The following is a 26,381-nucleotide window of genomic DNA, read 5'->3' on the forward strand; positions in this document are numbered from 1 at the left end:
AGAAAAGATGTATGGCACAGCCTGCCAAAATGAAGAACATAGATCACATAATGGATATAAAATGTGTCACATGGTGTAATAAACATCTGCTTGGATATAAATTTCGCCAGGTTTGATAGATAAAGCATGCTGAAATTGGTATAGAGCAGGCGTCATGTAACTGATGGCATAATACAATACATTCTGATCCCAACATCCATCACTAAGGGTATGTTTGATAGAAGAAGGCTCAATTCCAGGAAGCCATATTATCTATTGTTGAGATACTTGTTTTGCCTCTGGTTTACAGCCAGAGATAGAAACAGACATTCCAACGCAGCATCTTAACGACTGGTTTTGAGATATCTCCATACAGACACCGTGATACCAAAGGCCTCACAAAGCTACCAGATTTAAGCCACTGTGCACTGAAAAGGACAGGACAGAGGGAGCTGCCTTATACTAAGCCAGACCCTGGGTCCACCTAGCCACATTGAGCAGCTGTGGATCACCAAAGTTTCAGGCAGGGGACTATCCTAGCCCTAGCTGGAGAAGCCAGGAATTGAACTTGGTATTTTTTGCATGCAAAGCAGATGCTCAGTCAGTGATCCACAGCCTTTTTGTCAATAGTTGCTTTCTAGGATCAGGGTCTGGGAGATGCTTACTGAACTGGGGAACAGGTCTTGGCCTGTACAGGTAACATCTGGTTCCCAACGAGTTATTTCAGTCATGCCCTATTGCCACCTCACAACAATACCATATTATAGTTATTGAGTGCTCTGGCCATAGGAAGAGGTCACACAATGTGCTAGGAACATAGGAAGCTGCCTTTTACCATATCAGATCCATTGGTCCATCTAACTCAATATTGTCTGCACTGACCAGCAGTGGCTCTCTAAGGTTTAAGACAGAGGACATTCACAGCCTTACCTGAAGGTGCCAAGAATTAAACCAGGGACTTTTTGCATGCAAAGCGGATCTACAGGTAAGCCTGGGAATGCCCTTTCCCTGAAACCCTGGAGAGTCTGAATGTCACAGGTTTAATCTCTGGTATCTCCTGTTGAAAGGATCAGGCAGCAGGCAGTCAGAAAGACCTCTGTCTGAGAGCTTGGAGAGCTACTGCCAGGTAGAGCAGATAATATTTACTGAGCTAGATGGACAAATAGTTGAAGTGGTCTCATTTGGAAGGAACAGCCTAGCTCCATCACTGGCTAGCAGACCAGCAGCTTCGGGGAGACTGGACCTTAACCTCCTTGCAAGAATATGCATGTGTGGAATGTTTATCAAAATTCTATTTCTGTGAGGTTTGGGAGCTTTTTTTATTTAGTGCATTTAAAAGAAAACACACGAGCCACTTAGCTACAGAGAGATATAGGGGGACATAAATCTAATAAACAGAATAAATAAAATGTTAAGCTCTAGTGTAGAAGCCATCAGAAGTTCCTATGAAATTGCAACCCACTGCCCTGATAGCTTGAGTCCTCCTTCTGAAGGCCAGAAAAACAGGCAGCAGGAGTGAGCAGTGAGGAGGCACCACTGGCTTCCTATCAGCAGTGTTGCTGCACGTACTGAGAGGAGGGAGGCAGTGGGAAGTCCCCCCCCACACACACCTGGTAAGCACAACAATGGCACTGCTGGAAGACCAGGTGTGCAATGACATCCCTGCCTACCAGCCACTGCTGAAAGACAGTCAAACTGCCTGAGGTTTGAATAGCTCTGGGAAACTTCTGAAGGCCACAAGTACTTCCGGACACTAAACTGAAACTGAACAAGAGTTTGCAGCTCATTCATCACTGTTTAGAGGAAATGCCATACCTCAGGCCTTGTATGCAGAAGGTCGCAGTTTCAGTCCCCAGCATCTCCTGTTAGGGTTGGGGTGGGGGGTGTCTCCTGCCTGAAACCCTGGAGAGCCACTGCCAATCATTGTAGACCACACTGAGCTAGATAGACCAATGGTTTGGCTCAGTATAAGGAAGCTTCCTAAGTTCCTACAGCAAAACATTAAAACTGAACTAAGGTTTTTTTTTATGGAAACGAGGCTCTAGCTTGAAGGGAAAAAAGCTCTGGCAATTCACAACTGCACAGATCAAGTTTGCCCCATTGCTCTTCTGTTCAAGACCCCAGCAGCTTTGAAGAGTTCCTTTGAAGGGACTGGGAGTGAGTCTCAAGACTTAAGAGGAGAGCGATCTATGTGGGGAAAGCAAGTTGACACATGGGGCTGCTTTCAAGGAAGAAAAAAGGATCTGTACAGAATTTTGAAACTCTTTTGAAGTACCCTCAGATAATGCTGAAGATGTCAGACCAGGGAGGTCGATGCAATCTTGGGTTATTTGTTTAATGGAATCTTAACATCTAAATCAGCAATGGCCACAGTCCAGTACAAAGTTATGTTTCTATAACCTCATTGAATTCAAAAGACATAAGAATGCCTAATTCTGTGCTAGATTGTGTCCAGTTACTTTGGTGCAAACCTGGCAGTGTTTACATCAGTTAAGGCTCCCCCTCCCCATAGCAAATAGGGATTTTCCTCAGCACCACAGCTAGATAAGGGCTAAATTTCCCTCTGCACATCAGCTTTTATACCATCATTTTGTAGTAACTGGTAATTATGAAGTTAAATACTGTCTCTTGATGTTATTGTCTCTTAGTTGGAACTAAGACTTCTTGTGGTTACTTTCATTTCCTATGTAGTTAAATAAATTGCACCACAAGTCTCTGTTGGTTTCTCATCCAGACGAAAGTCTAATTCCGCAAAAACCGCCTTGGGAGCTTTTCAGCTCTGTGTGGAACAGCAGGCTACATATAACTATCACAGATAGTACTCAGTGCTAGTCCTACTCAGAGTAGACCCATTAGCATTAATGGAGATCGTAGAACTGTAGAGTTGGAAGTGACCATGAGGGTCATCTAGTCCAACCCCCTGCTAATATTTTGCCCAATGTGGGGCTCCAACCCATGGCCCTCAGTTTAAGAGTCTCTTGCTCTACTGACTGAGCTACCCCAGCAGGATAGCAAACTTTGGTTAATTAATTCCAATGGTTCTAATCTGAGTATGATTTAGTTGAAAACTATACCATAAATCTATGTGCATATAGACATTCAGTACATTCACTGTTGACGTTATGCATCTGATGAAGAAGTGTGCTTTTTGCCAAAGAAAGCTCATGCCACAGGGCTAGCTGCTGCTGCTGTTGCTGCTGCAACCAACTAACACAACTACTGTTCTAGAATGTGTTCCTGAATTCTTTCTGGAATGCTTAGAAAAGGGAGAGGGTGCTGCATACAAATGTTTCATGGCTGGAAGCTGCTGACATCTAGAATCAGGTAAGTAAAACTGACACATAAAGACCGGATCAGAAGCAAACTCCAGCACTGGGTAAAGCTGGTGTTTGTATGGAGGGAGAGCATTTTCTCTCTCTCTCTCCGGCATTCACTCATGTGCCTGCCTGGCCTGCAGCTGTGAGCCAAGGTAAAAGAGTATGTCATTCTATATTTCTGCCTGCAAAATGTATCTCTCTGATCTGCCTGTCTAATCTAACAGCATCCCTGAAGCACCACCGCTCTTCTTAACAGCAGTAAACGCTGTTGCAAAACACAAAGTGGTGGAATAGGAGCGCTGTGCTTTTTTTCTTCATGGAACGGTTTAAAGCTATGAAAAACCTCTCTTTCATGCACCCGCGATGAATAAACAGAGTGGCCCTTAGTTCATCCAAGTGAATAGCTTGGAATCATGGAGGATAAGGCTAGGCACGATGGCTATGTTGTGCCTCCGCAGTAGGTGGCAACAAAGCTTCTGAATACCAGTTGCTGAAAAGTGCAGGAGGGGAGAGTGCTGTTGTGCTCAGGTCCTACTTGAGCTTTTCCCACAAGCGTCAGGTTGGCCACCGTGAGAATAGGATGCTGGACTTGGCGGGCCACTGGCCTGATCCAGCAGACTCTTTTTGTGTTCTTAAGAAGGGGCAGAGCTCCATCATAGGACTGTACACCCATGTACAGCCCATGTCTTCAGCGCCTACCTTCTTTGACCTTCTGATCACAGGAATGCAGGAACAGCAGAGCACAGCATTCCTCTGGAACAGGTCCTGGTGCAGTGCACTCACAGTTGCTATTGTGAGCACCTCAAAAGCAGCAGAGTAACGGGAACAAAACTGTGGAGGTTTTGTTGCTTACCTAATCCCCCCCCCCACACACACACACTGATTAAACAAAAGAACATAACAAACATGTACGGGAGAGTCAGCTCTCTCATACTGCCATCCTGTCTCTAGACAGTGTTACCATAAAGCACCAATGCTGCAGCAAGCAAAGGCTCCAGCAGCTCAGTCAGCTGCTTGTGGCTGGAAAGCCAGACAGGATGTTTGTGGCTGTTGCCATGGGAACAAAGGGGCAGTCCATTCTGTACTGAGCTCAGTGTGTGTGTCATATGACCTGTACTGGAAGTACATGGGTGGAGTTTCTTCTTGCTGTTGTCGAGTGCAGACATGTTTCTCTGTACTGATATGAGAGGCAGAAATAAAAGATGTAAATAGTTTTCTGTCTGCTTCTTTCCCCTCCTGGGGGACACCAAAGGGGAGAGAGGATGAACGGTGTGTTCCTCTCACACATCTGAGATGAATCGCCGGGACCTCGCCTGCTTATCAGCAGAGTGGAGACGCGGGGAGGTCGACAGGAATATCTGCCGGTGCCTACGCTGTGGCACATTCCTCTGACCCAGGCAGAATTCCAACAGACAGATCAAAAGAAAACAGGCACAATGCTAGGGACGGAAGTCTGGAAGAGTGGTTTCCACTCCCTCCTTTCTCTGAGACAGAGAGTAAAACAGACATGATCTGGTGATCTTTGCAATGGGAGGGATTAAAATACTGACACATAGATCACATGTTTTGCAAGCAGAGTAGTCCCAGGTTTAGTTCCAGTGTCAAAAGGTCTCAAGCAGCAAGCCTGGGAAACAGCCCTTTTGACAATCCTGCTGGTAAAAGTAGGCAATGCCGGGCTTCATGGGCTAATGAAATGACAGCACTGAGCGAGCTGGTCAGACTCAGTATCATGCAGCTCTGTGCATTCATATCCTTGGCAGGTTGACTATTAAACCCATGTTTCCAAGCTGTTTACTCTGATGAACTAAGCTGTATGAATGGGTAAAAATGGAACAGTATTGCACAGCACATCTGAACCGCTAAATAAGCACTGGGAATTGGCTTGGGCTGTTGGCCACCCAAGGGAGCAGTGGCAGAAGCTAGTGAAAGAACAATAGGAATGTTGTCACCACTTCTAAAATAAACTCATGTCAAGTTTTATATAAGCTTATATAGTCGGATTTTGGAATTGATTTACAGTCATACCTCATGTTACGTTAGCTTCATGATATGTTTTTTCAGGTTGTGTCCCACGGTGACCCGGAAGTACCAGAAAGGGTTACTTCTGGGTTTTCGCTGCTCGCACATCTGCACAAGCGCCAAATCGCACCGCGCACCTGCGCAGATATGGCGCTTCAGGTTGCGGGCTTTTCATGTTGCAAAGGGGCCTCCGGAATGGATCCCATTCGCAACCAGAGGTACCACTGTACTTGTTTGACTTATTTTATTGCAATGGGCAGGTAAGCAAATGTATAAATAAATAGTCATGCATTTCATACTCCCCAAATCTAGTGCAGAGACTTTGTTCTTGGAACAGCTCCAGCAGAAGTCTGGGATGGGGAATCTGTGGCCTCCAGATGGTGGTGACATTCCCTGGCCAGTGGTCAGCAATGATGGGAAGTGTTCAGCAACATCTAGAGAGCCACAGGTTCCCTATCCCTGCTCTAAGTAGAATCAGCCTGGCTCTGTGTGTGGCAGCTATGTTTCTTAAGTGTAGGGGAGTCCTAGAACATGTCGTTGACACCCACTCATTGTGGACATTCTGATGTATCACTAGTGGCGTGCTTAGACATTTCCGTGGGATGCAAACAATGCAAAATAGATCCCATTATAATGGCAACTCCTGCTGAGTTGTCTGAGACAAACAACAACAACGGGGAGTCAATTAATTTGGCTAGATAATCACTGTACTGTCTTCTCTTATGTCCAGTGAACTGGAAAAGCAGAGATGGCCTTTATGAACTCATGCACTCACTCGTTCGGTTTGTGATACGGAATGGGAGATTTTCATCATATTCTCAGACTTTCCATTCCACCCTCCACCCCCACCCCCATTTTTGCAGCCTCTCCCTGGTGGTAGATGTGTTAATGCTAGCAAAGTGTGGTGGAGAGACAAAGGGTATGGTTTGTAGTGCTAATGCTTTCCATCCTGATTGACTACAAAGTCATGATTCCTGCTGAATGACAATATGCTTCCTTCATGCCGATCTCGCTTTGCTGCTCCTGTGTGCTCGGGAGGTAGCGTGTGCTCCACATTCCAATTTGCTGCCACCCTGAAATGCCATTATCTCCACATGAAATGGCAATATAATGATGTGGAAATGTAGAATTCAGGAATACAAATCTGCCATGAGCAGTGAGTGATATTAGAATGATTGAGTTCCATCTTTAGCAGGTTTCCTTTTCACATGCAGTTGCTAGGTCATACAATAACAGGGCTGACTAAAAGGGAACTTAAAGTTCATCTACTCCAGCCCATTTTACTGAGACACAGTTATAAAAATGCTATAGGTAGCAAGAATAATCTGGGTTTCATTCAGTTGAATATATTTCATTCAGATCTATCCACAGTATAATTTAACAAAACTTGATCACAGACTTGGAATTTAAACTCTTTGCTTCCCAGTCTTCTATGTGTGGCTACTCAAGGCTGCCTTGTCCCTCCATGACATCAGAGCAACCAGGCCAATAGCAATATCTCAATGATGGGCAGGGAACCTGGGGCCCACCAGATGCTGTTGGACTCCCAACTCCCACCAGCCCCAGCTAGCATGGCCAATGGTCAGAGATCCTTGGAGCTGTAGTTCATCAGCATAGAGGGGTTAGAAGTATATTAATTTGCTAGTTGAAGTCTGGGCAATGGTTTTTACCAGTAGACAAGGATAGGTATAAAGAACAGCTTCAGGCATTGGGTAGCAGCAGCCAGTGTTTTCAATAGAATGGTTTTCACCAGCTGCAGGTCCAGCTGCCCCTTTCATCATAGTTTCAGTCTCAACAATGTACATTCAGTGGTACCTTGGGTTAAGTACTTAATTCGTTCTGGAGGTCTGTTCTTAACCTGAAACTGTTCTTAACCTGAAGCACCACTTTAGCTAATGGGGCCTTCTGCTGCCGCGCCACCGGAGCACGATTTCTGTACTCATCCTGAAGCAAAGTTCTTAACCTGAAGCATTATTTCTGGGTTAGCGGACTCTGTAACCTGAAGCGTATGTAACCTGAAGTGTATGTAACCCGAGGTACCACTGTACACTGTTTTTTTATATATAAAAAAAATGGCCAGTATGATTGAGACCATAATACTACAAAGTATTTGCACCATACTCTTGCTAAACATACTCGGAGCACTCATACACTGCATCCCAATAATTCTTGTCATAATCCTTTAAGATACAGGCCGGCTCTGTTGTCTGCCCATTGCAAGTGGGGTTTGAGAATAAGAGGCAATAATTTGCATAAGGCCAAAAATGAGGTGACGTTGGAACCACGGGCTGCTAGCTCATGGCTCCTGTTCTGATTTTGAATTGCCATGCTAGAGATCAAAGCCAACAGTTGTGGGGAAACCAGGTAAGAAAAAAGGGCAGAGGCTGCGTCTAAATCCTAAAGACCGCCATCTTCCAAAATCCATAAACAGTTACAGTGGTGCCCCGCAAGACGAATGCCTCGCAAGATGGAAAACTCGCTAGACGAAAGAGTTTTCCGTTTTGGAGGTGCTTCGCAAAACGAATCTCCTATGGGCTTGCTTCGCAAGACGAAAATGTCTTGCGAGTTCCTGCGGGGTTTTTTTCCTCCCCCAGTTTTTTTCTAAGCCGCTAAGCCGCTTATCAGCTGATCTGATAAGCCGCTAATAGCGCTAATAGCGCTAATCCGCTAATCCGTCAATGGGCTTGCTTCGCAAGACGAAAAAACCGCTAGGCGAAGAGAATCACAGAACGGATTCTTTTCGTCTTGCGAGGCACCACTGTATTGACTGATTGGCTGTATTTCTAGTCCACACTTTTCACTAAGGAGCCCAGGGTAGCATAGAACATGGTCAAAAGGATAATCAACTAGCAGTCTCGTACCAAGCATTGCTTAGGAATTCTAAGCAACCAAAAAAAGCAGTGCAATTTTGAAGGGTTCTATATGCTGTCTTTTGATTCCAAATGATGTCCAGTTGTATCCAAACATAGCTGAAAACCTGCTACTTGATCTCATAAACCATAATGCAAAATGTGGTGATGATAGCTTAAGAGGTGTCCAAAAGCATAGTAAATGGACAAAACACTTTCCAAAATATGGGTATAGGTTATTATATAAACCAATACAAATATTTTAAAACAAAATAATAGCAGTTAAAACAATTTCTAGTATTGAGGAGTGCCAAGACATCAAACCCTCAACCACGCTGCTGCAAAGGCCTTGACAAACAAGTGCATCTTCAGTTGATGTCAACAATTCAGGTAGGTAGCCTGAAGCAGTCAAAATAAAAATAATTTAAAAATTAAAAATTGTTCAGTAGCACCTTATAGACCAACTAAGTTTGTTCTGGTATAAGCTTTCGTATTCATGCACACTTCTTCAGATACACTGAAGCAGAACTCACCAGACCCTTCTACGTAGTGGGAGGGTGGGGTGGGGTATTTCTCAGAAGGGTAGTAGCAGGTGGGTGATTGGCTCAATGTGTATGGCAAACAGTAGCTTCTTGGAGAAAGTGTGGCATAGTTTCTTTGCATATTCAGTGGGATAAGTGGATTGTAGAGGGTTCTTAATTCTAAGACCCATTTACCATACCCATTGAGCCAAGCACACACGAATACACACGGAAGCTTATACCCAGAACAAACTTAGTTGGTCTATAAGGTGCTACTGGACTCCCCCCCCCCAACTGATGTCAAAAAGATAATGATGTGCAGGACAAACACAGCATTATGGGGGGGAGGGGATTCCACAGTCAGGGTGCCACCACAGAGAAGTACCTACTCCACCTGACTGGGCCATGTTAGTGTCAGAGTTAAGCTTGTTATGAGTCTTTACAGCTCTCCTTATTTCTGCTTCTAAAATTTCTCTCAGAAACACTTCTTCAGCTCTAAAAGGACATGCAGAAAATACAGTTTCTCTCCAGGCTTGCTTTGTTTACTTAAGAAAAGATGTGTTGCTCTTGGGGGTGGGGTGGAGAGTAACACATCCCAAACAAAAGTGTCTCCTGTGTGTTACATCTTAGAAATGAGGAACTGGTCTGAAGAAGCACTTCAGTAACTCCTGTATGTAAACAGATTTTGCAAATATCATCTATATCGTCAAGCATGATATAATGATACCATGTGATTTATTATTCTATTTAGTCTGTGTATGAGTACTCCCCCCCCCCTTCCCTTTTGGTTTGCCTGGCCCCAGACAGCCTGTTTTGTATTGTTTCTTTTATACTTAGCTGTTACATATTTATTCCATGTTGACTTTGTACATTTAATGAGCTTGTTTCCTTTGGAGACAGCGTAATTGGTTGGAGGTATTGAGGAGAAAGTGCTGTGTGGGACTAGGGAGAGAAAGAAACATGACTTCTCCAGGCAGCCAGAGAACAGGCGGTGTGTAGAAAATCAAGCTGGTGCTCTCGATGCTTGACTGACTGGTGGAATCACTTAATGGAAGAGCAGAACTTATATGCACGCCACTGGGGAATAGCAGGTACAGGGACAATGTGGGGAGATGGTACAGAGTTGACAATCAGCTCATTTCTCATTCTTCCATTGCTTTTCAATAGGAATTTTCATTTTTAGTCTAAGGGCAGAACTAAGGACACAGAGCTCCTACCAAAACTGGAAGTTCTGTGCGAGGTTGGCCTCTACCCCTGCATAGCTCAAAGCATCTGTTCTGCAAGCAGAAGGTCTCTGGTTCAATCCCCAGCATCCCCCGGCAGAGAACCCTGGGGATCCACTGGCAGTCAGTACAGCCAATACAGAACTAGATGGACTAATGGTCTTACTTGGTATCAGGCAGATACTCCCATCATGTCTAGAGTGTGATAAACCTTGTGCTTGAGTATCATTGTCATGTATGCTTTCCCAGGCTTGTCAGTGAAAGCCACAGTTGGAGGCCCTAAACAGAAGGCATAATAAATCATACCCTCTGACATACCACAGAGGAAAATCAAGATGCACGCCTTTCAGGGCTCTTGCAGGAGCATAGCCCCCCCCCACAGGCATCTTTGGGGACCATGCTCTTGCAGGAGCCAAAACAGGTTATCCCAGGATCCAACCAGAAGCTGAGATGGCTTCTGTAAATCTGGGATATCCTGCTCAAAGCAGAACAGCTGAGTGGTATGCTAAATGACTTGGGGCCCAAGTATTTAAAGAAACACTAGCTTTCCCAGATCCTTAAATCAGGGGTTGAGTCCCTTCTCATTGTCCCACCACTGGGAAAATACATTGGGTGGCAAAGCCTTCTCAGTGGTGTCCTGGTTGTGGAATTCCCTCTCCCTGCACATATGTCTATTGCTGACATTTTTGGTGCAAAAAACCTATTTGTTTGCTTCTTCATTTATGGGATGTTAGCTGCCATTGCAATTGGGAGCTACAACAACAAAAAAATGTTGTTTTTTACCATGTTGTCACCCACCTTGGAATCATTTAATGATTGACTGGCTAAATATATGTATTTAATAATAAATAAGTACTGGAAGCTACATCCAAGGACCTACGACACTAGTAGTGTTTCTTAATATTGCCCCAAACCATGGTTTGAAGGCACAAGGTACAGCAACCTTCCTGAAGCAGAAGCAGATTTAGATCTGGTCAGTGCCAGGATGGGAGACCTCTTCTGTGGAATCCCTACATGCATAATCTTGAGTTCCATCATGGGAAAAAAGTGGGGTATAAATTAGGGAAATAAATAAATATGCTTCTGTATTGCAGGGAACTTCTGACAGGGATATCTATTCATCTTTTTTTACACTGAAAATGGTGGTGGAGAATATCTACCCTTGCTCAGCCTGATCAGCTTTCAGAGGGTATCATTTTTACCTTTTCTTGGAGCACTAGAAGTGAAATTTCAGCATTTCCTTTCCTTTTTCTTCTCCCCCAACCAGGTCAAATATGGAAACTATGCCTTTGTGTGGGATGCAGCAGTGTTGGAATATGTTGCTCTGAATGATCCAGATTGTTCCTTCTACACTATTGGAAACACTATTGCGGATCGAGGCTATGGAATTGCCCTTCAACATGGGAGCCCTTACAGAGACGTATTCTCACAAAGGTAAATTGTGTGGGTGGGTGGAATCTGTGATACGCCCATCTTCTTCTTTTCACTGGAAGAGACATGAGGTTAGGCATGAAATTGTGTGTTGTCATGTGTGGCTTTATTTCAGGAGTTTCTGTAAAAAGTGAGGGGAGGGGAGACAGAAGCAGAGCGATTACGTTAGAACTGGGGCTGCATTGCAGAGGTCAGTAACCCTGAAGCTGGCTGATATTACACATCTGGGAAGCAGATCATAACAGCTGCATATAGTCATATTCAGAGACAGGGATCCTTTTCCTTTTTTCTAGAATGAAATGATTTGTTTTAAGTCATTCTGGTCCAGACTTAGTAGTTGATGTCACCCAGTATGCTGTCTTAATACAGCAAATGCTTTAGAGCTGATGTGGATCATATTCTGTCCTACCAGTTAGTTTTTTTTTTTTAAAAAAGTAATAACCTACCTGGGTGTTTGAAGAAAACAAAAGAAGTAGCTTGGCTAAATAACATCCACTTTGGAATAACATGGAGGGACCAACAAATTAAGTAAATGGTGGAGAGTGGGCCACACAAGGCTCACTTCAAATTCCAGATATGACTTCCCTAGAGAAAGTAAAGGGGTTGTTTTTTTTGGGGGGGGGTTGCAGCAGGGAGTCTTCCGCTGATCTCCAAAAACAACACCACAGTCAGTGTAGGGCATACAAGTGCAAATGAAGATGCACGTGAATATTGGTAACAGGACTTCCTTCCGTAGAGAGGTTGTATTTCACTTTGGGAACCCATTGGAGAAAGCATAGAACCAAGGGGCATAAATGCAATACTGAACTCACTGTTGGCCACTTCTAGTTTTATGGGTATCTTCAGAAAGAAGACACTCACCATCTTCATTAACTTCTTGCAATTATAAATTTAGCAAGCCAGTTTTTGAATGCAGTTCGGCTCTTGTCCATTTTCACACCTTAGCACTAAGCTACAGAATAGATTTGTAGCTGTCGTATCTACTTAGATGTTGCCAACTATTGAGGCTTCTTAAAATCTCATTGTAATAACAGGCAAAAAGCGTGGATAAAGTAATACTCCACCTGAAGTATACAACACATTGTTTTCATAGAAATCTGATCATGTTCACTCTATGGTCAAGGAGGTGCCAGGTTTGAGCCTCCGTCCCTCCTGGCAAGGTGTTACCTGCTGCACCCCCTTTTGGTGGGTTTGCCCTACCCCCATCTGTGGCTCTCTGAACGTGGGCAACCAGGTGGCAGCTCATCCTGCAAAGCTGACCATTCTGTTAAGTTCCCACAATGACTTGGCACAACACTCCATTGGGTTCTCTAGAGCTCAGTGGCGAATTTCTCATGGCAGGCAGCTTCCCAAACCCAGCTGCCATCAGAGGAAGTGGGCAGGCGGGAGTGCCAAAGCAGGCATCAGCACCAGTGGAGCCTGGCAGGTACAGGAAGGTATCAGGTGGTGCCTGTGGTCAGGGTTCAGAATTGCCATGCCTGTGCTTTGGTATTAGGTTATATTTTTTAGACCTTCTGCTTCTTCTTAAGGTATGCCTTCTCTGAAGAACTTCCAGGTGCATTTCAAAGGCTCTGAGAGGCCCCCTAACTTCACATTGTCCAAGTGAATCTCATTCAAATTTGTGGAGCTACAAATACTATGTTCTGACAGAATCACTGGTCCTATTTCCCCCAGTCATGTTTGGAAATACCTTTATATTTTAATATGGCTTTTTCCATATCCACACAAAACTGTTGCTAAATGTAAGCCCAGTGTGGAGGAATAAATGGGCTATCCCAACCACTGAAGTAAGCTTGAGTAAAGTTCTGACTGAAGAGTTCTGCTATTATAGCCCTGCTTTCTCTTGTCCTTGTCTTGTTGGGTTTTGGGTTTACAACATCCAGCAGAATTATATATTTGCTTTGCTGAGTTTTCTTTTGCACTGCCTTCATAATGGTTGTGCCTCATTATGTCAAAATGAATATGCCTCATTCTGGCTACAGCCTCTATTTGTATTCACTCTTCTGTGTGCATTCGTCAGAGCTTTGTGCAGCTCTGTCAGACAGCTAGGCAAGAAATAATCAGCACTTCAGCTGTAAGCATCATTCATAGGGTTTGATTTAAATTACGCCTTGCAGAAATGCTTGTGTGCTTGCTCATGAGTCTTTCTGAACAATGGTTATTTTGACTGTGAAGTTTTAAAAGTTTTCATTTAATCCACAGTCGCTCAGTTCACACATCCTGACAAAACATGGTTTGGTGGGATGTCTGAATTGACAAAGCACAGTTTAAGATTGGCTTGCAAACCAGAATCAGAAACTGTGATGTGGAAGTATAGAAGCAGCTCCATGCCATGATTATACATTTTTGAAACTCAAATCATGGTTTGGGTTACAATAAACAATAATATTATGCAAGCCATGGTTTGTCATTGTTTCTGAACTGAGCCTTCATAAAGATGAGCATTGGGTAATGAATGGAAAATAGAAAATTCAGACAACGGCAGACTTTGTGCATACAGAAAGATCTAAGGGGTTGAATGTATTTTCAAAGACGGTAGATTACTGACTGCCCTAACAGATTGGTACAATCTTCCTTCTGAGTACAACAAAAGAGATAAATTCAACATAGAATCACCATTGTCCAGGCTTTGATTATCCAGAATTCTTTATTATCTGAATTCATGTCTGTTTATACCCTGCCCTTAGACGTGTGCCTTAGCGTATCTTCTGCAAAGCCAGATTAACATTTTTGTAATGTCTTCCTCACTTCAGGCATCAGTACACCCCATACTAAGCAATCATTTGTCTTGGCATTAAGGCTGTACAGTAAGTCACTATGAGTCACATAGACTATGCCTGCCTACCTGCTGTGCTGAATAGTGTGGATGTCTCCGGGCCCACTCAGTTTAAATTAGGCTGTACTTTATTTGGTTTTGTTAACATTAATTTCTACAAAATTCATTAAAAACAAGCAAAAGGCATATCTTGCTCTGTAAAAATAAAGGGACCCCTGACCATTAGGTCCAATTGTGGCTGACTCTGGGGTTGCGGCGCTCATCTCGCTTTATTGGCCGAGGGAGCCGGCATACAGCTTCTGGGTCATGTGGCCAGCATGACTAAGCTGCTTCTGGCGAACCAGAGCAGTGCACGGAAACGCCGTTTACCTTCCTGCCAGAGCGGTACCTATTTATCTACTTGCACTTTGACATGCTCATGTTCTGACATAATTTTAAGACTTCTCACCTGTTACTACCGTAATATTCCCAGGCATAGTTGTCAACTTTCCCCCTTTTTAAAGGGAAATTCCCTTATTCCGAATAGGATTCCTCGCAAAAAAAAGGGGAAAGTTGACAGCTATGTTCCCAAGAAGACTCTTGCATATGAAACAGCCAGTTCTCCTTACCAATCACAGTTCTAATGTTGTTCTGCTACAGAGAAAATAAATGTGATGGGGCAGATAGTTGCAAGCAAAGTGACCCTCTTCAGGGGCTTCCTGTGTGACCTTCTAAGAAGTTCTAGCTAGAAGGACTCCATTACTATGGAACACTTGTGTAATTTTGCCAGGATGATTAACACATTCAGGGCTCTAACCAGGTATGCCTTGGGCAGAAATCCCAGTCATACTGAAGGAAAACCCATTCCCAAAATCTTAGAGTCAAAAATCACCAATTTGGAGATCACCCAGCCTAACCTTGAATCACATAATGATATTTACATATGATGGTTCCTACAACAGAGATCGGGGGTCACTTTTCCATCTGAGCAACCTTCAGGATGACATTATGGGGGGCATGTTTAAAGGCCCCCTTCCTGTGTAGTGTAGTCTGGAAAGTAATCTGGAGGTTTCCAGTTTGCACCCAGAAGGAATTGTCTTCCAGTGACAAGTTCCACACCTGGATGCACAGATGTTGGGCAGATGCCTAGATTCCCAGTTAAAAAATGTTTCTGCACAGGGTCACTGATAAATGGCACCCACGTGTGCAAAACTGTACCTTTTTTGTTGGGCAAAATACAGGAAGAGGCTCATTCCTTTCATGTTCATGGCTCATGTTCTTTGCTTTGTTATTGTAGGCAAGACTTGTGCTTTTTACATGGGTGAGCTATTCAGAAAAAAAGGACGGTATGAATCAAAACTTTATTAGCAAAGCCAACAGGCCACAGCTATACAAGAATTAAAAATAAAATAAAATAAACATAAAGAGGGGATAAAAACAAACAAAAGGAGGTCCGTCAGGTGAACACGTCTGTCACTCAGATGGTGGCCCTTAATTTCACAGCTCTCTCGATGTACCTTGCGAACTTCTCTGTTGTCTGACTGTCCGTATCAGATAAGAGAAAGAACAGTATAATGTCTTGTGGACTGCCGGGGTTGGGGAGAATGAGTGGAGTAATAATCTCATTCCTTAGGTCTTTATAAAGGGGGCAGGATAGAAGGACGTGGGACACTGTTTCCGTGTTACCATCTCTGCATGGGCAGAGTCGTTTTTCAAATGGAGTCTTTTGGTAACGACCTTCGAGTACGGCAGAGGGAAGAACATCCCATCTAGCCAATGTAAAGGCGCGTCTGTATTTTGGGATGGTTAATTTAGACAAATATGAAGCTGGGAAGTCAAAGTGGGCAGGGGGAGAGTAAGTATACCATGGACACATTTTCTTTAGAATAGTCAGGTTGTTTTGCCGTTCAATGTCTTTCAGGCGCTGGCCTATTAGGCTCTTTGCTTTACTAAGGCCCATTGATAGTAGGGATTGCGAATGCAGACCGCATGTAAGGAGTTTTTGATGTACAGTTTTGAACCACATGCTTTTATGAGGGTCTTTCATTACTAGAGGCAGTAGACCGGGTGGATTTAGATTAAGACGGAGCCAATAGTTGAGTGTTCTTTGCCAGCTCTGAGTTTCTACAGATGGGAGGCAGGCCTCGAGTCGTAAAGCTGCGTTTGGGACACAGGAGGGGAAAAGGACGGTATGTTTGTGTGCCTTTTGTTTACTTGGGAACTGGTTAAGTATGAAATATAATGTAGGAAGCAGCTTTTAATCTGGATATTTTGGATTTCCACCCAGTTAGGTTACCCTAGTGGAATGCCTCATATCTGGATGAACAGATGTTTGCAAGATCTCTAGAGGTGAAAGAGACTGAGGAAGAGAGATTTTTGAATTAACGAGAAAATAATTAGATGATCAGTACTGAAGACTGAGTCATAAGGGGAGAAGGGCCATGGATGCAGAGAAGGCCAATAGGAACGTTGCTGATGAGAAACTAGAGAGCAGTTTTTAGCAAGCAGATGCATCAATGGCAAGTGTTCTTATGAGAGAGGTTTTTCAAAGCTCCCTTGGCACAGTTTTCCATGACTGCTCTCATGTGGGTTTTTCAAATCATCCTTCGTCTTTCTGATGGGAAAGTTGAGTTGCTGCATTCTAAGTACCAACGGAGATAAATTTGTGCTGGGTGGAATTAACAAACGCTCACATGAATATTTCAAAATTCTTAATGTGATAGGGAACCCATTTGAAATCTGATGGCATTTCATGCATTCTCTCTCCCTCTCCACCCCTCCACCAAGATAGAGAGAAGGAGAAGAAAGGCAGTGTTTATGACATATCGGGATTTCATATAGGTAGTCAGCTTCGCAGTGTAAAAACCTGTAGGTGGCAATGGCATGGGACTGCAGCATATACTGGAGCGACAAAGGGATGTTAACTAACTTACACCATGCAAAGAACAGCTTTGCTGACCAGCCCAAAGCCTGAAGTGTAGATGTCTGAGGGAGGTAATGAAGGTCAAAGCAGAGTGAGATCTAGTTGGCTAAGGAAGGTTCTGAGGTCAGTTGGTAGAGCATGAGACTCTTAATCTCAGGGCTGAGGTAGCTGAGGGAAGTGGATAGAACATACAGTGGATTTAGGTGCAGGGTCCTTGTTGCAAAGGAAAAAGGGACAAAGAGTTGAAGAAGGGAGAACACCTGGGCTAGAAGAACACCTTTCAGTGCCTTAGGAATAATGAGTGTATACTGTTGACCTGAGGTAGGGCCTATGCACTGCAGACTGGTCCATTAGGGCAAATGGAGCACTGCTCCATCAATTTCAGTCTGCCTTCCTTCCTTATTATTATTATTATTATTATTATTATTATTATTATTATTTATTTGTACCCCGCCCATCTGGCTGGGTTTTCCCAGCCACTCTGGCCGGCTTCCAACAAAGATTAAAAATACATTAAAATGTCACACATTAAAAACTTCCCTGAACTGGGCTGCCTTCTGATGTCTTCTAAATGTCAGGTAGTTGTTTATCTCTTTGACATTTGATGGGAGGGCGTTCCACAGGGTGGGTGCCACTACCGAGAAGGCCCTCTGCCTGGTTCCCTAGAGCTTTGCTTCTCGCAGTGAGGGAACTGCCAGAAGGCCCTCGGCACTGGACCTTAGAGTCCGGGCAGAATGATGGGGGTGGAGATGCTCCTTCAGGTATACTGGGCCAAGGCCGTTTAGGACTTTAAAGGTCAACACCAACACTTTGAATTGTGCTGGGAAATGTACTGGGAGCCAATGTAGGTCTTTCAGGACTGGTGTTATATGGTCTCGGTGGCCGCCCCCAGTCACCAGTCTAGCTGTCGCATTCTGGATGGTACTGCCTACCAGCTTCTTCCCCTTCAGTTTCAGTGTTGCCTTTGTATATCTCAGGAAGGAATAGGATGGGAGCAAAGCTAGAAATAGTTGGCTGTGCCTGCCATTGGCTCTGTCATCACCTACTGCTTATCCCCCTGCTTTTCATCCTGCCAGTCCCAATGAGCGTCAGCCACCACTGGACCTATGATAGGTAACACATTGTAAAGCTTAGTGAAAAGAGAGCCCTGGAAGTTAGGGTGGGAAGCGAAAGGGGCTTCTGAGATAGCATGGCTAAAGAAAGGAAGATAGAAAAGGCAGCAGGTCTGGAAGAAAATATGGTGAGAGTATTTCAGCAATGGAACCAATGGACAATGGAACCAATAACCTAGCAAGATTATAAACTTCCCCTTGCATTAGGTCTTCAGTCACCCAATGGGGATTGCCGTTTTTGGAGTTCCTGTATTGAGCAAGGGGTTTGACTAAATGACCTGGAAAGCTAGTGTTCTGTGATGAAAGAAGGGAAAAGCAGAGGAACCTGAGTGAGGAAGTAAAGGCAGCAGCTGCTACTGTCTGACTGAGAAGGCCAAATTAGTAAGGACTATCTTAAGCATTGTAGGTTGAGTGGTTGGAGGGAAGGACCAGCTGCCTTATTAGGGACTATGGAAAAACAGGTGAAACCAGATTTTGAGAAACACAGGCAAGCCTGGTAAGGATAGAAATTGTTAGTATGTTATGTTTTTTACATGTATCTCTTGGACGTGGGTGACGCTGTGGGTTAAACCACAGAGCCTAGGACTTGCCAATCAGAAGGTCGGCAGTTCGAATCCCTGCGACGGGGTGAGCTCCCATTGCTTGGTCCCTGCTCCTGCCAACCTAGCAGTTCGAAAGCACATCAAAGTGCAAGTAGATAAATAGGTACTGCTCCAGCGGGAAGGTAAATGGTGTTTCCGTGCACTGCTCTGGTTTGCCGGAAGCGGATTAGTCATGCTGGCCACATGGCCTGGAAGCTATACGCTGGCCCCCTTGGCCAAAAAAGCGAGATGAGCGCCGCAACCCCAGAGTCAGCCATGACTGGACCTAATGGTCAGGGGTCCCTTTACCTTTATCTTTACCTTTACCATCTGGTATATGTTGCTGAACCCTAACCTTTACCTTGGTCTGAGCCTTAGAAGCTTTGGCCACTCTTGTCCCAAACTATAGTGGCCTTGATTGTCCTAGCCACACCTCTTTGTGTTAAAGATTCAGTTGGCTATTTGGAAACCAGTCTGCAAATAAATATTTATGATTTTTCAAGTGCGTATCAGCATTTTGGGGGTTACGAAACAAGCACAATAATATGTATTGACAACACAATGGGAACAATTTACAACTTTGGTTATAGGCTTTAAATCATTTTAACCAGTATCATTTACTTTCTTACCACACTTTATGGAGAGTGAGTTTGCTCTCATGACTTCAGTCCAGAATAAAGAGCTGATGGTATCTCTTTTCCTCTGAGGTGTCGCAGTGTTTTTGGTTTTGAGATTACTTAAGCATCATTAGGCCTTGGTTAAATTGCATTAGAATAATGGAAAGAGATGTGAAACTGGGGATAATAATTAATAAAACAATCATACAGGGGAAATACTTTAACTGGATAACTTTTGAGGTGCATTTTGACGAACCGTTGGCATTTCCATTTAAGAAACACCATTAGGCCTAGTACAAATTAGTCTAACTGATAGAGAAAATTAAATGTTTGACTGGGGAGAAAGGAAATGCCAGGAAGACTTTGTGACTCACTGGGAGCCTCTTAAAGAGATCAGAATAATTCACTGAGCAGGCATTTGCCATTAACTCTTTCCCAAAAGGATTTCTTTGCATCTTCTGCCTTTCTGCACAGTTTAGTCAATTACACAGAAGCACATTCTGAGTGCCCAAAAGTTATCATTGTTTCACATTACGTCAGGCAGTGCCAGCAAAAAACATCTAGCTGTTTGAGGCAGCCTAGTAAATGCCTCTCAGTGCTATGATAGCCTCTACCTCCTCCCTTATCCTTGAGTTTTCCCTCCCATTGCAGTGAAACAGTACCCTATGATGCCTCACTCTGAGGAACAATCCTTTGTCCATAGAGCTCTTCCCCAGGCTGAGACGTTGAGCAAATTCAGACAAAATGGCTTCAGGGAGTCCCAATGGAGTGGCCCAAAAACCATACAGTGGCACCTCGCAAGACGAATGCCTCGCAAGACGAAAAACACGCAAGACGAAAGAGTTTTCCGTTTTTTGAGTCGTTCCGCAAGATGAATTTCCCTATGGGCTTGCTTCGCAAGACGAAACGTCTTGCGAGTTCTTGCGAGTTTGTTTCCTTTTTCTTAAAGCCGCTAAGCCGTTAATAGCCACTAAGCCGCTAATAGCCATGCTTCACAAGACAAAAAAAACACAAGACGAAGAGACTCGCGGAACGGATTAATTTCGTCTTGCGAGGCACCACTGTATTAAAGTACTGGTTACCCATGTCATGGGCTGCATGGCACTGATGTGCATCGCCAAGTGAGTATGGCCAGCAAACACTTCTGTGTGCACACACACTCACCACACAAACTGATCACACATATAAATAGATAGGTAGATACAAAAACACTTGTGGGAGGATGGGTGGCTAAGTGCTGGGCAGGAGGAGAAACTCCTATTCTGTGCTATTATGGTCAGTGAAAACTCTGGGACCCTTTTTATTGCTCTGTGTGTGCCTACTGTCCCCCTCTGTTATGCATGTCTGCCTACCTGTATATATGTGTGTGGTGAATATGTATTTGCATGCAAGTGTGGATTGTCTGTGCCTACTATGGCTATGCAAATCAATGTCATGGCCACTCCTTGGGTTTAAAAAGGTTAGCCACCCCCGCTTTAGACAGTATTTGCAACATACACACACAAACATAGCAAATCAGGGGCTTCCAGAATCTTTGCTTCCCATTACACCCTTGTGATGGAGAGCCTCTCACTCCACTATTCTCTTGGGAAAAGAAATGCTTTGGTTTTGTTTATTGTTAAAACTCAGTGGAAGGAAACTTTCCTTCAACCTCAGTGTTGTAATGTGGAAGGCCTCCATCCAAACCCAATGTTGCGATGGGGCCTGCAGATTTCATATAATTCTGCCCTAGGGCAGAAATTAAAGGAATTGGGAGGCCCTCAAATCTACAGGATCCTAGCACAAAAATCCCTGGGCCAAATTTGTCTGTAATTTGACAGTTGTTATCCATGCAGGAGCAGCTAATATACTTGCTATTTTCATACAATTCTGTCAAGAAATATTGTTATAGCCATTCCAGCCCCACTTGCTCCCCATAATGAATGTGGTTCATTTTTCCACTTAAGATTTGGACTTGGACTGTGAACTGAATTGGACTCCTTCAAATATACTTTGAACCTACTCCTGTTCTTTTTCTAAGAACGTGGAATCTAAACTATCTTGTGTCAGTGGACACCCCTACTTCTTACTATTGGCAAGCTCCATATCGCCTTCTGGTATGGCACCACTGTTAGAAGTACTTAGAAGAGAGAAAAAACATAGAGGTGCATTCCAGACCATCTAACTATGATGTCCTACCAGAAGCAGAAGTGGTGTTTTTCAAAAGCAAAATGAGCTGCCAAAACCCAAAAGAGGAGAGACACAGATTTGAGACTGTGTCCATCCTGCAAACCATGGGTTTACCATCACTGGCCTAAAGTTTATATATTATTTGCCACCACAAAAAAGCAGCAGCAGTTGAGAACTCTTCATAACCACCATGCCCCACAAAGACCTTGAGGGAGAGCTAGAAGCAGAATAGGTGGGGAAACTGCTGTCAGGTTTTGAAGGGTCGGAATTGAGGTAGCCTCTGACACATAGGCACAACTTCAGCTTAATACGTTATAGTTTCTCTTCCATTCTGTTCCCTCACCCCAGGTCCCTAGCAAGTCATATTGCTTAGAATACATTAGAATCCCTTTTCTTTCAAATAATTATAGTGGCATAAAATAAGTTGAATTGTATGGGCGAGTTCTAAGCAAATGTCCCACAGTTCAGTGGGGATCAGAATGCAATGAATATTAAGGTCACTGTTCAGTCCTAAGCCTTAAAAATCAGCAGTGCACTGTGTGAAGTATAAAAAAAAATGGCAGGTTTAATCAGGGCTACATCATGCAAAGGCCTATATTTCCTATAGAGCTGTAGCAATTGTTCATTTCTGTTCATGTCCCATCTACTGTGAGGTCAAGGATAAGGTGACGGAAAAGAATTCTGATCTCATTCACTTCCTTCCACTCTCTATTAACAGGCCAAGGATCTTCTGTTCTGCTTTCTGATCTACACCATAGATGGTCTTAAAGACAGAGAAGAGAAATAAGATACATTTCATAGATTTCAGAGGTTACTGGCCTTGTAACTGCAAACATAATTGGGAGCTTCCAGTTCTCAGAAGTGTCTGATGTCCAAGTTACTTTAGTTTGGGATATAAATAGAGGGGGGAGTGGGAGAGAGAATGAGACATTCTTCAGATTACCTTTAATTTTATAGTAAAACAAGCAAGTGAAAGTGTGAGTGGATGCACACAATTTAATGGTTTTTCCTACCATTTTGAGATCCTGTTAACTTCAGCTCAACCAGAAATTAATCAACAGAGCTCACATAGAATCATAGAATTGTAGAGTTGGAAGGGACCCTGAGCATCATCTAGTCCAGCCGCCTGCAATGCAGGAATATGCAGCTGTCCCATACAGGGATTGAACCTGCAACCTTAGCATTATCAGCACCATGCTCTAACAGGGCTATTATCGCTGTTGTCTAAGACAGGGGTACAGCTTCTCCTATATAAAAGCCTCCTAAAGGCTGTCTTTCATTGTTTGTATTTCACTGCCTGCCTTTTAAATACACATTAGTAGCCATTTATTCATTCACCCCAACAATTGATTGGCAACCTTTCCCCACCCTTTAGTCTTGAATGAGGTGGTGGTTCCGTCTTTGTGGAATGACCTCCCTGGTAAGGTGCATCTGTCTCCCCCATTGTCAGGGAACTGACATCAGAGGGAAAGGAGGTGATAGGGCTCCCAGAGACTGGGAGAGACTCAACAGCCAAAGCAGGGACCAGCAGGGGGAGCGCGGGGTCTCTGGAGCAGGATCTCAGGGATACTGAGAGAGATGCAGCAGCGCAGGCAGGAAGCAGGGGGGAGAAAGGGGTGAGAGACACGTCCAGTGAAAATAGTGGGGAGGTGTCAGAAGCAATTGCAGGGAGACCCATGCTTCGTCGGAAGCTGTCACGTCGTGAGTCCAGGAGACGTGTTTCCGTTAAGGAACTTCTTTGTTGGAGGCGTTTCCGCAAACAGCCACTGTCGGACTCTAACAGTGACTAGAGCAGACATGTCTGAGGAGCTCTGTCACACACAGAGGTTTGTGGGGCCGCACAAACTCTGAAGGGGCACCATTTTAAGCACAAGCAGCTAATCATCCCCTAATAGCAGTCCGACAGTCTCTGTACGCTGCCTGTGCAGGAGAAAGCATCATGAGCGACCCAGCCGGAGCCGGAGGAGCTGATCCAAGCTTGGAAGAAAGATGCCGAGCATTGGAGGTCCAACTGGCGCTGCAGACGGCGAGGCTCGAGGAGAGGAGGGCTCAAGATGCAGACAAGAAGGGGAGAACCACTCAGTTCCCCAGAAAGGTACCAGGATTGGTGCAGAAGTTTGGGGGGGACCCCAAGGATTACCATGCCTTTAGGACTGAAATGCAATATGCCCTGAATGTCCAGTTTGATGAGTTCCCTGATGAGGAATCTCGAGTTGCTTTTGTAATTGGGCATCTTGAGAAGGGCGCGCGAGACTGGGTTCGACCCCTGATGGCAACGCACAACGATATCCTAAAGGACACTATGAAATTTTTTCGTGCAATGGATATCATGTTTTCCAGCGACGTTGAGGAAGGGGCGGTGCGCAGACAGTTAATGGCTTGCAAGCAGGGAAGCAGATCTGTCCGTGAGTACTGGACTGAATTTACCATGCTGATTCACAGATTGGGGTGGGATTTATCGGCAGCACCCATTCAGATGCTATTTGAAGAAGGTCTTTCTTCAGCTGTGAAAGACGAGCTGGCCAGGAGCCCCAGGGCGGTGTCTATGGATCAGCTGACCAAATCTGCGCTGACCATTGGAGCGCGCCAGGAGGCAAGAGCCTTGGAGAGGCGGGAAGGGAGAGGGGAACGTTGGAAGGAGTTACGCATTCCAGACATTCCTGAGCCAGCTTTCCCGCCGGCAGAGCCGATGGAAATCGGAACAGCCCGCGCGCGCGCAGTTTCAAAGCCCAGTGAGGGGGCGAAGAAGGAGGGAAAGGGAGCCCGGAAATGCTATCTCTGCCAACAGCCAGGCCACTTTGCCAGAGTCTGCCCCCAGAGGAAGGAATGGCAAGGAATGGTGGGGGCTGTTGAGGGGGAAGAGCAGGGAGAAACGGAGCAGGTAAAAGCCAACGCCTGGTTGCCATCAGGGCACTGCAGCCAGGCCAAAGAGCAGTGAAAGTGCCCCTTCCCCAAGTGCCAGTGCCAGAAGCTCCTCGACCGGCTCTAGTGATTGAAGTGTCGCTAGAGCTGCAAAATGGACACCCCCTAAAAATAAAGGCACTGTTGGACTCAGGCAGCTCCTGCAATTTTATGAGCAAGGAGTTTGCTGCTGAACACCAGATACAGACGATCCCTTTAAGCAACCCCCTGCAGGTGACCACGATCGATGGCAGGGAACTGTTGGGAGGAGGAGTCAGCTTGCAGACCATCCCAATGATAATGAGGGTGGCAAGGCACACAGAACTGATAGCGTTTAATGTGGCCACCTTGGGAGGTGCTCCCATTATTTTGGGAATGAGCTGGCTAGCCCTACATGATCCGCTGGTGGGCTGGCATCAAAGAGTGGTTTCCTTCGGTTCCGCACATTGCTTAGAACACTGCAGGGGGGAAAAGGGGTCAGCAGGGGCCCAAGCCACCCTGGCAGGGACTGAAGTAGTGGAGAAGGGGAAGGTGCCACCACAGTATGCTGATCTCAGCGACGTGTTCAGCGAGAAGGAAGCTGACCAACTACCTCCGCATAGACCCTTTGATTGCCAGATCAATTTACTCCCTGGAGCACAGCTTCCTGTAGGCAAGTTGTATGCCATGTCAGACAGGGAAATGCAGGAGTTGCGAGCGTTCATTGACAAGAACCTGAAGAGGGGCTTCATCAGAGAGTCCAAGGCAGCGGGGGGTAGCCCAGTGTTTTTTGTGGACAAAAAAAACACGGACAAGCCGAGGCTGGTATGTGACTTCCGGGCCTTAAATGCAGTGACAGAGCCGGCGGCTTTTCCTATGCCCAGGATTGATGATATTTTGACCAGGGTGCGGAAGGGAAAGATTTTTACAAAGCTGGACCTAAGGGGGGCGTACAACCTGATACGTATAAGGAAAGGGGATGAATGGAAGACCACCATGTTCACCCCTTTGGGGGCATTTGAATACTTAGTTATGCCTTTTGGATTACAAACTGGCTCCGCGTGTTTTCAAGCTTTCATGAACCACGTACTGGGGCCTTTGCTCTACAAGAATTGCGTGGCCTTCTTAGATGACGTGTTGGTGTATTCGGAGAATGAGGAGCAACATGTGAGAGACGTCAGAGAAGTGTTGAGCAGGCTGCAAGCCAACCGACTGTGGGTGAAACTGGAGAAGTGTCAGTTTCATACCAAGGAGGTGGAATTCCTGGGGTACCGCTTGTCAGACAAAGGGTTGGCCATGGACCCCGGCAAGGTTCAAGCGGTGCTGGAATGGAAAACACCCAAGACCAAGAAGGATGTGCAGAGGTTCCTAGGGTTTGGAAACTTTTATCGTAAGTTCATCCGCAACTTCGCCCACCTGACGGCGCCCATCACGGACTGTCTCAGCAGCAAAAAGAAGTTTGTTTGGACGGGGGAGGCGGAGCGAGCGTTTGAGGAACTGAAAAGGGCCTTCGCCTCTGGCGAACAACTTCTACATGTGGATTTACAAAAAAAGCTGAGGGTCGAAACAGACGCGTCGGACCGAGCCATAGGGGCGGTGCTTCTTCTGCAGCCGGGGAAGGAGGGGTCGGAGTGGCGACCGTGTGCCTTCTTTTCGCGGAAGCTGAACAAGTCTGAGAGGAACTACACGGTGTACGACCGGGAACTTCTTGCAATTTATGAGGCCTTCCGGAGATGGAGGCACCTACTAATTGGTGCACAACAGAAAGTGCAAGTGTGCACGGACCATAAGAATCTAGAGTATTGGAGAACTGCGCGAGTGCTCAACCAACGGCAGTTGAGATGGGCCCAGGAGTTCTCCAAATTTAACTTTGAGATTTGTTACGTACCAGGCCCGGAGAACGTTAGGGCGGACGCTCTCTCACGCAAACCTGAATATTTGGAGGGAGAGGGTGTACCCGAAGAGACCCATGTCATTCCCGAGGACCGCTGGGTGTGTGGGGCGG

At 45.1% G+C, this 26,381-nt stretch overlaps 1 protein-coding gene across 7 annotated transcripts in view; it reads left to right on the forward strand.

The window, feature by feature from the left end:
- Nucleotides 1-26,381, forward strand: part of GRID2 (glutamate ionotropic receptor delta type subunit 2) — an 830,074-nt gene that overhangs the window by 719,780 nt on the left and 83,913 nt on the right. For all 7 annotated transcript variants that reach the window (XR_014223025.1, XR_014223026.1, XM_082236355.1 and 4 more), the window contains exon 14: nucleotides 11,176-11,342. Coding sequence is in view for 5 of the 7 variants with exons in the window: in XM_082236355.1 (XP_082092481.1) it covers nucleotides 11,176-11,342 (167 nt within the window). In the remaining 2 variants the exon portion in view is untranslated. The remainder of the gene's footprint in view (nucleotides 1-11,175; nucleotides 11,343-26,381) is intronic.

This window comes from Podarcis vaucheri, assembly GCF_965113315.1.
Source record: "Podarcis vaucheri genome assembly, chromosome: 9".
NCBI classification, from domain to species: domain Eukaryota; kingdom Metazoa; phylum Chordata; class Lepidosauria; order Squamata; family Lacertidae; genus Podarcis; species Podarcis vaucheri.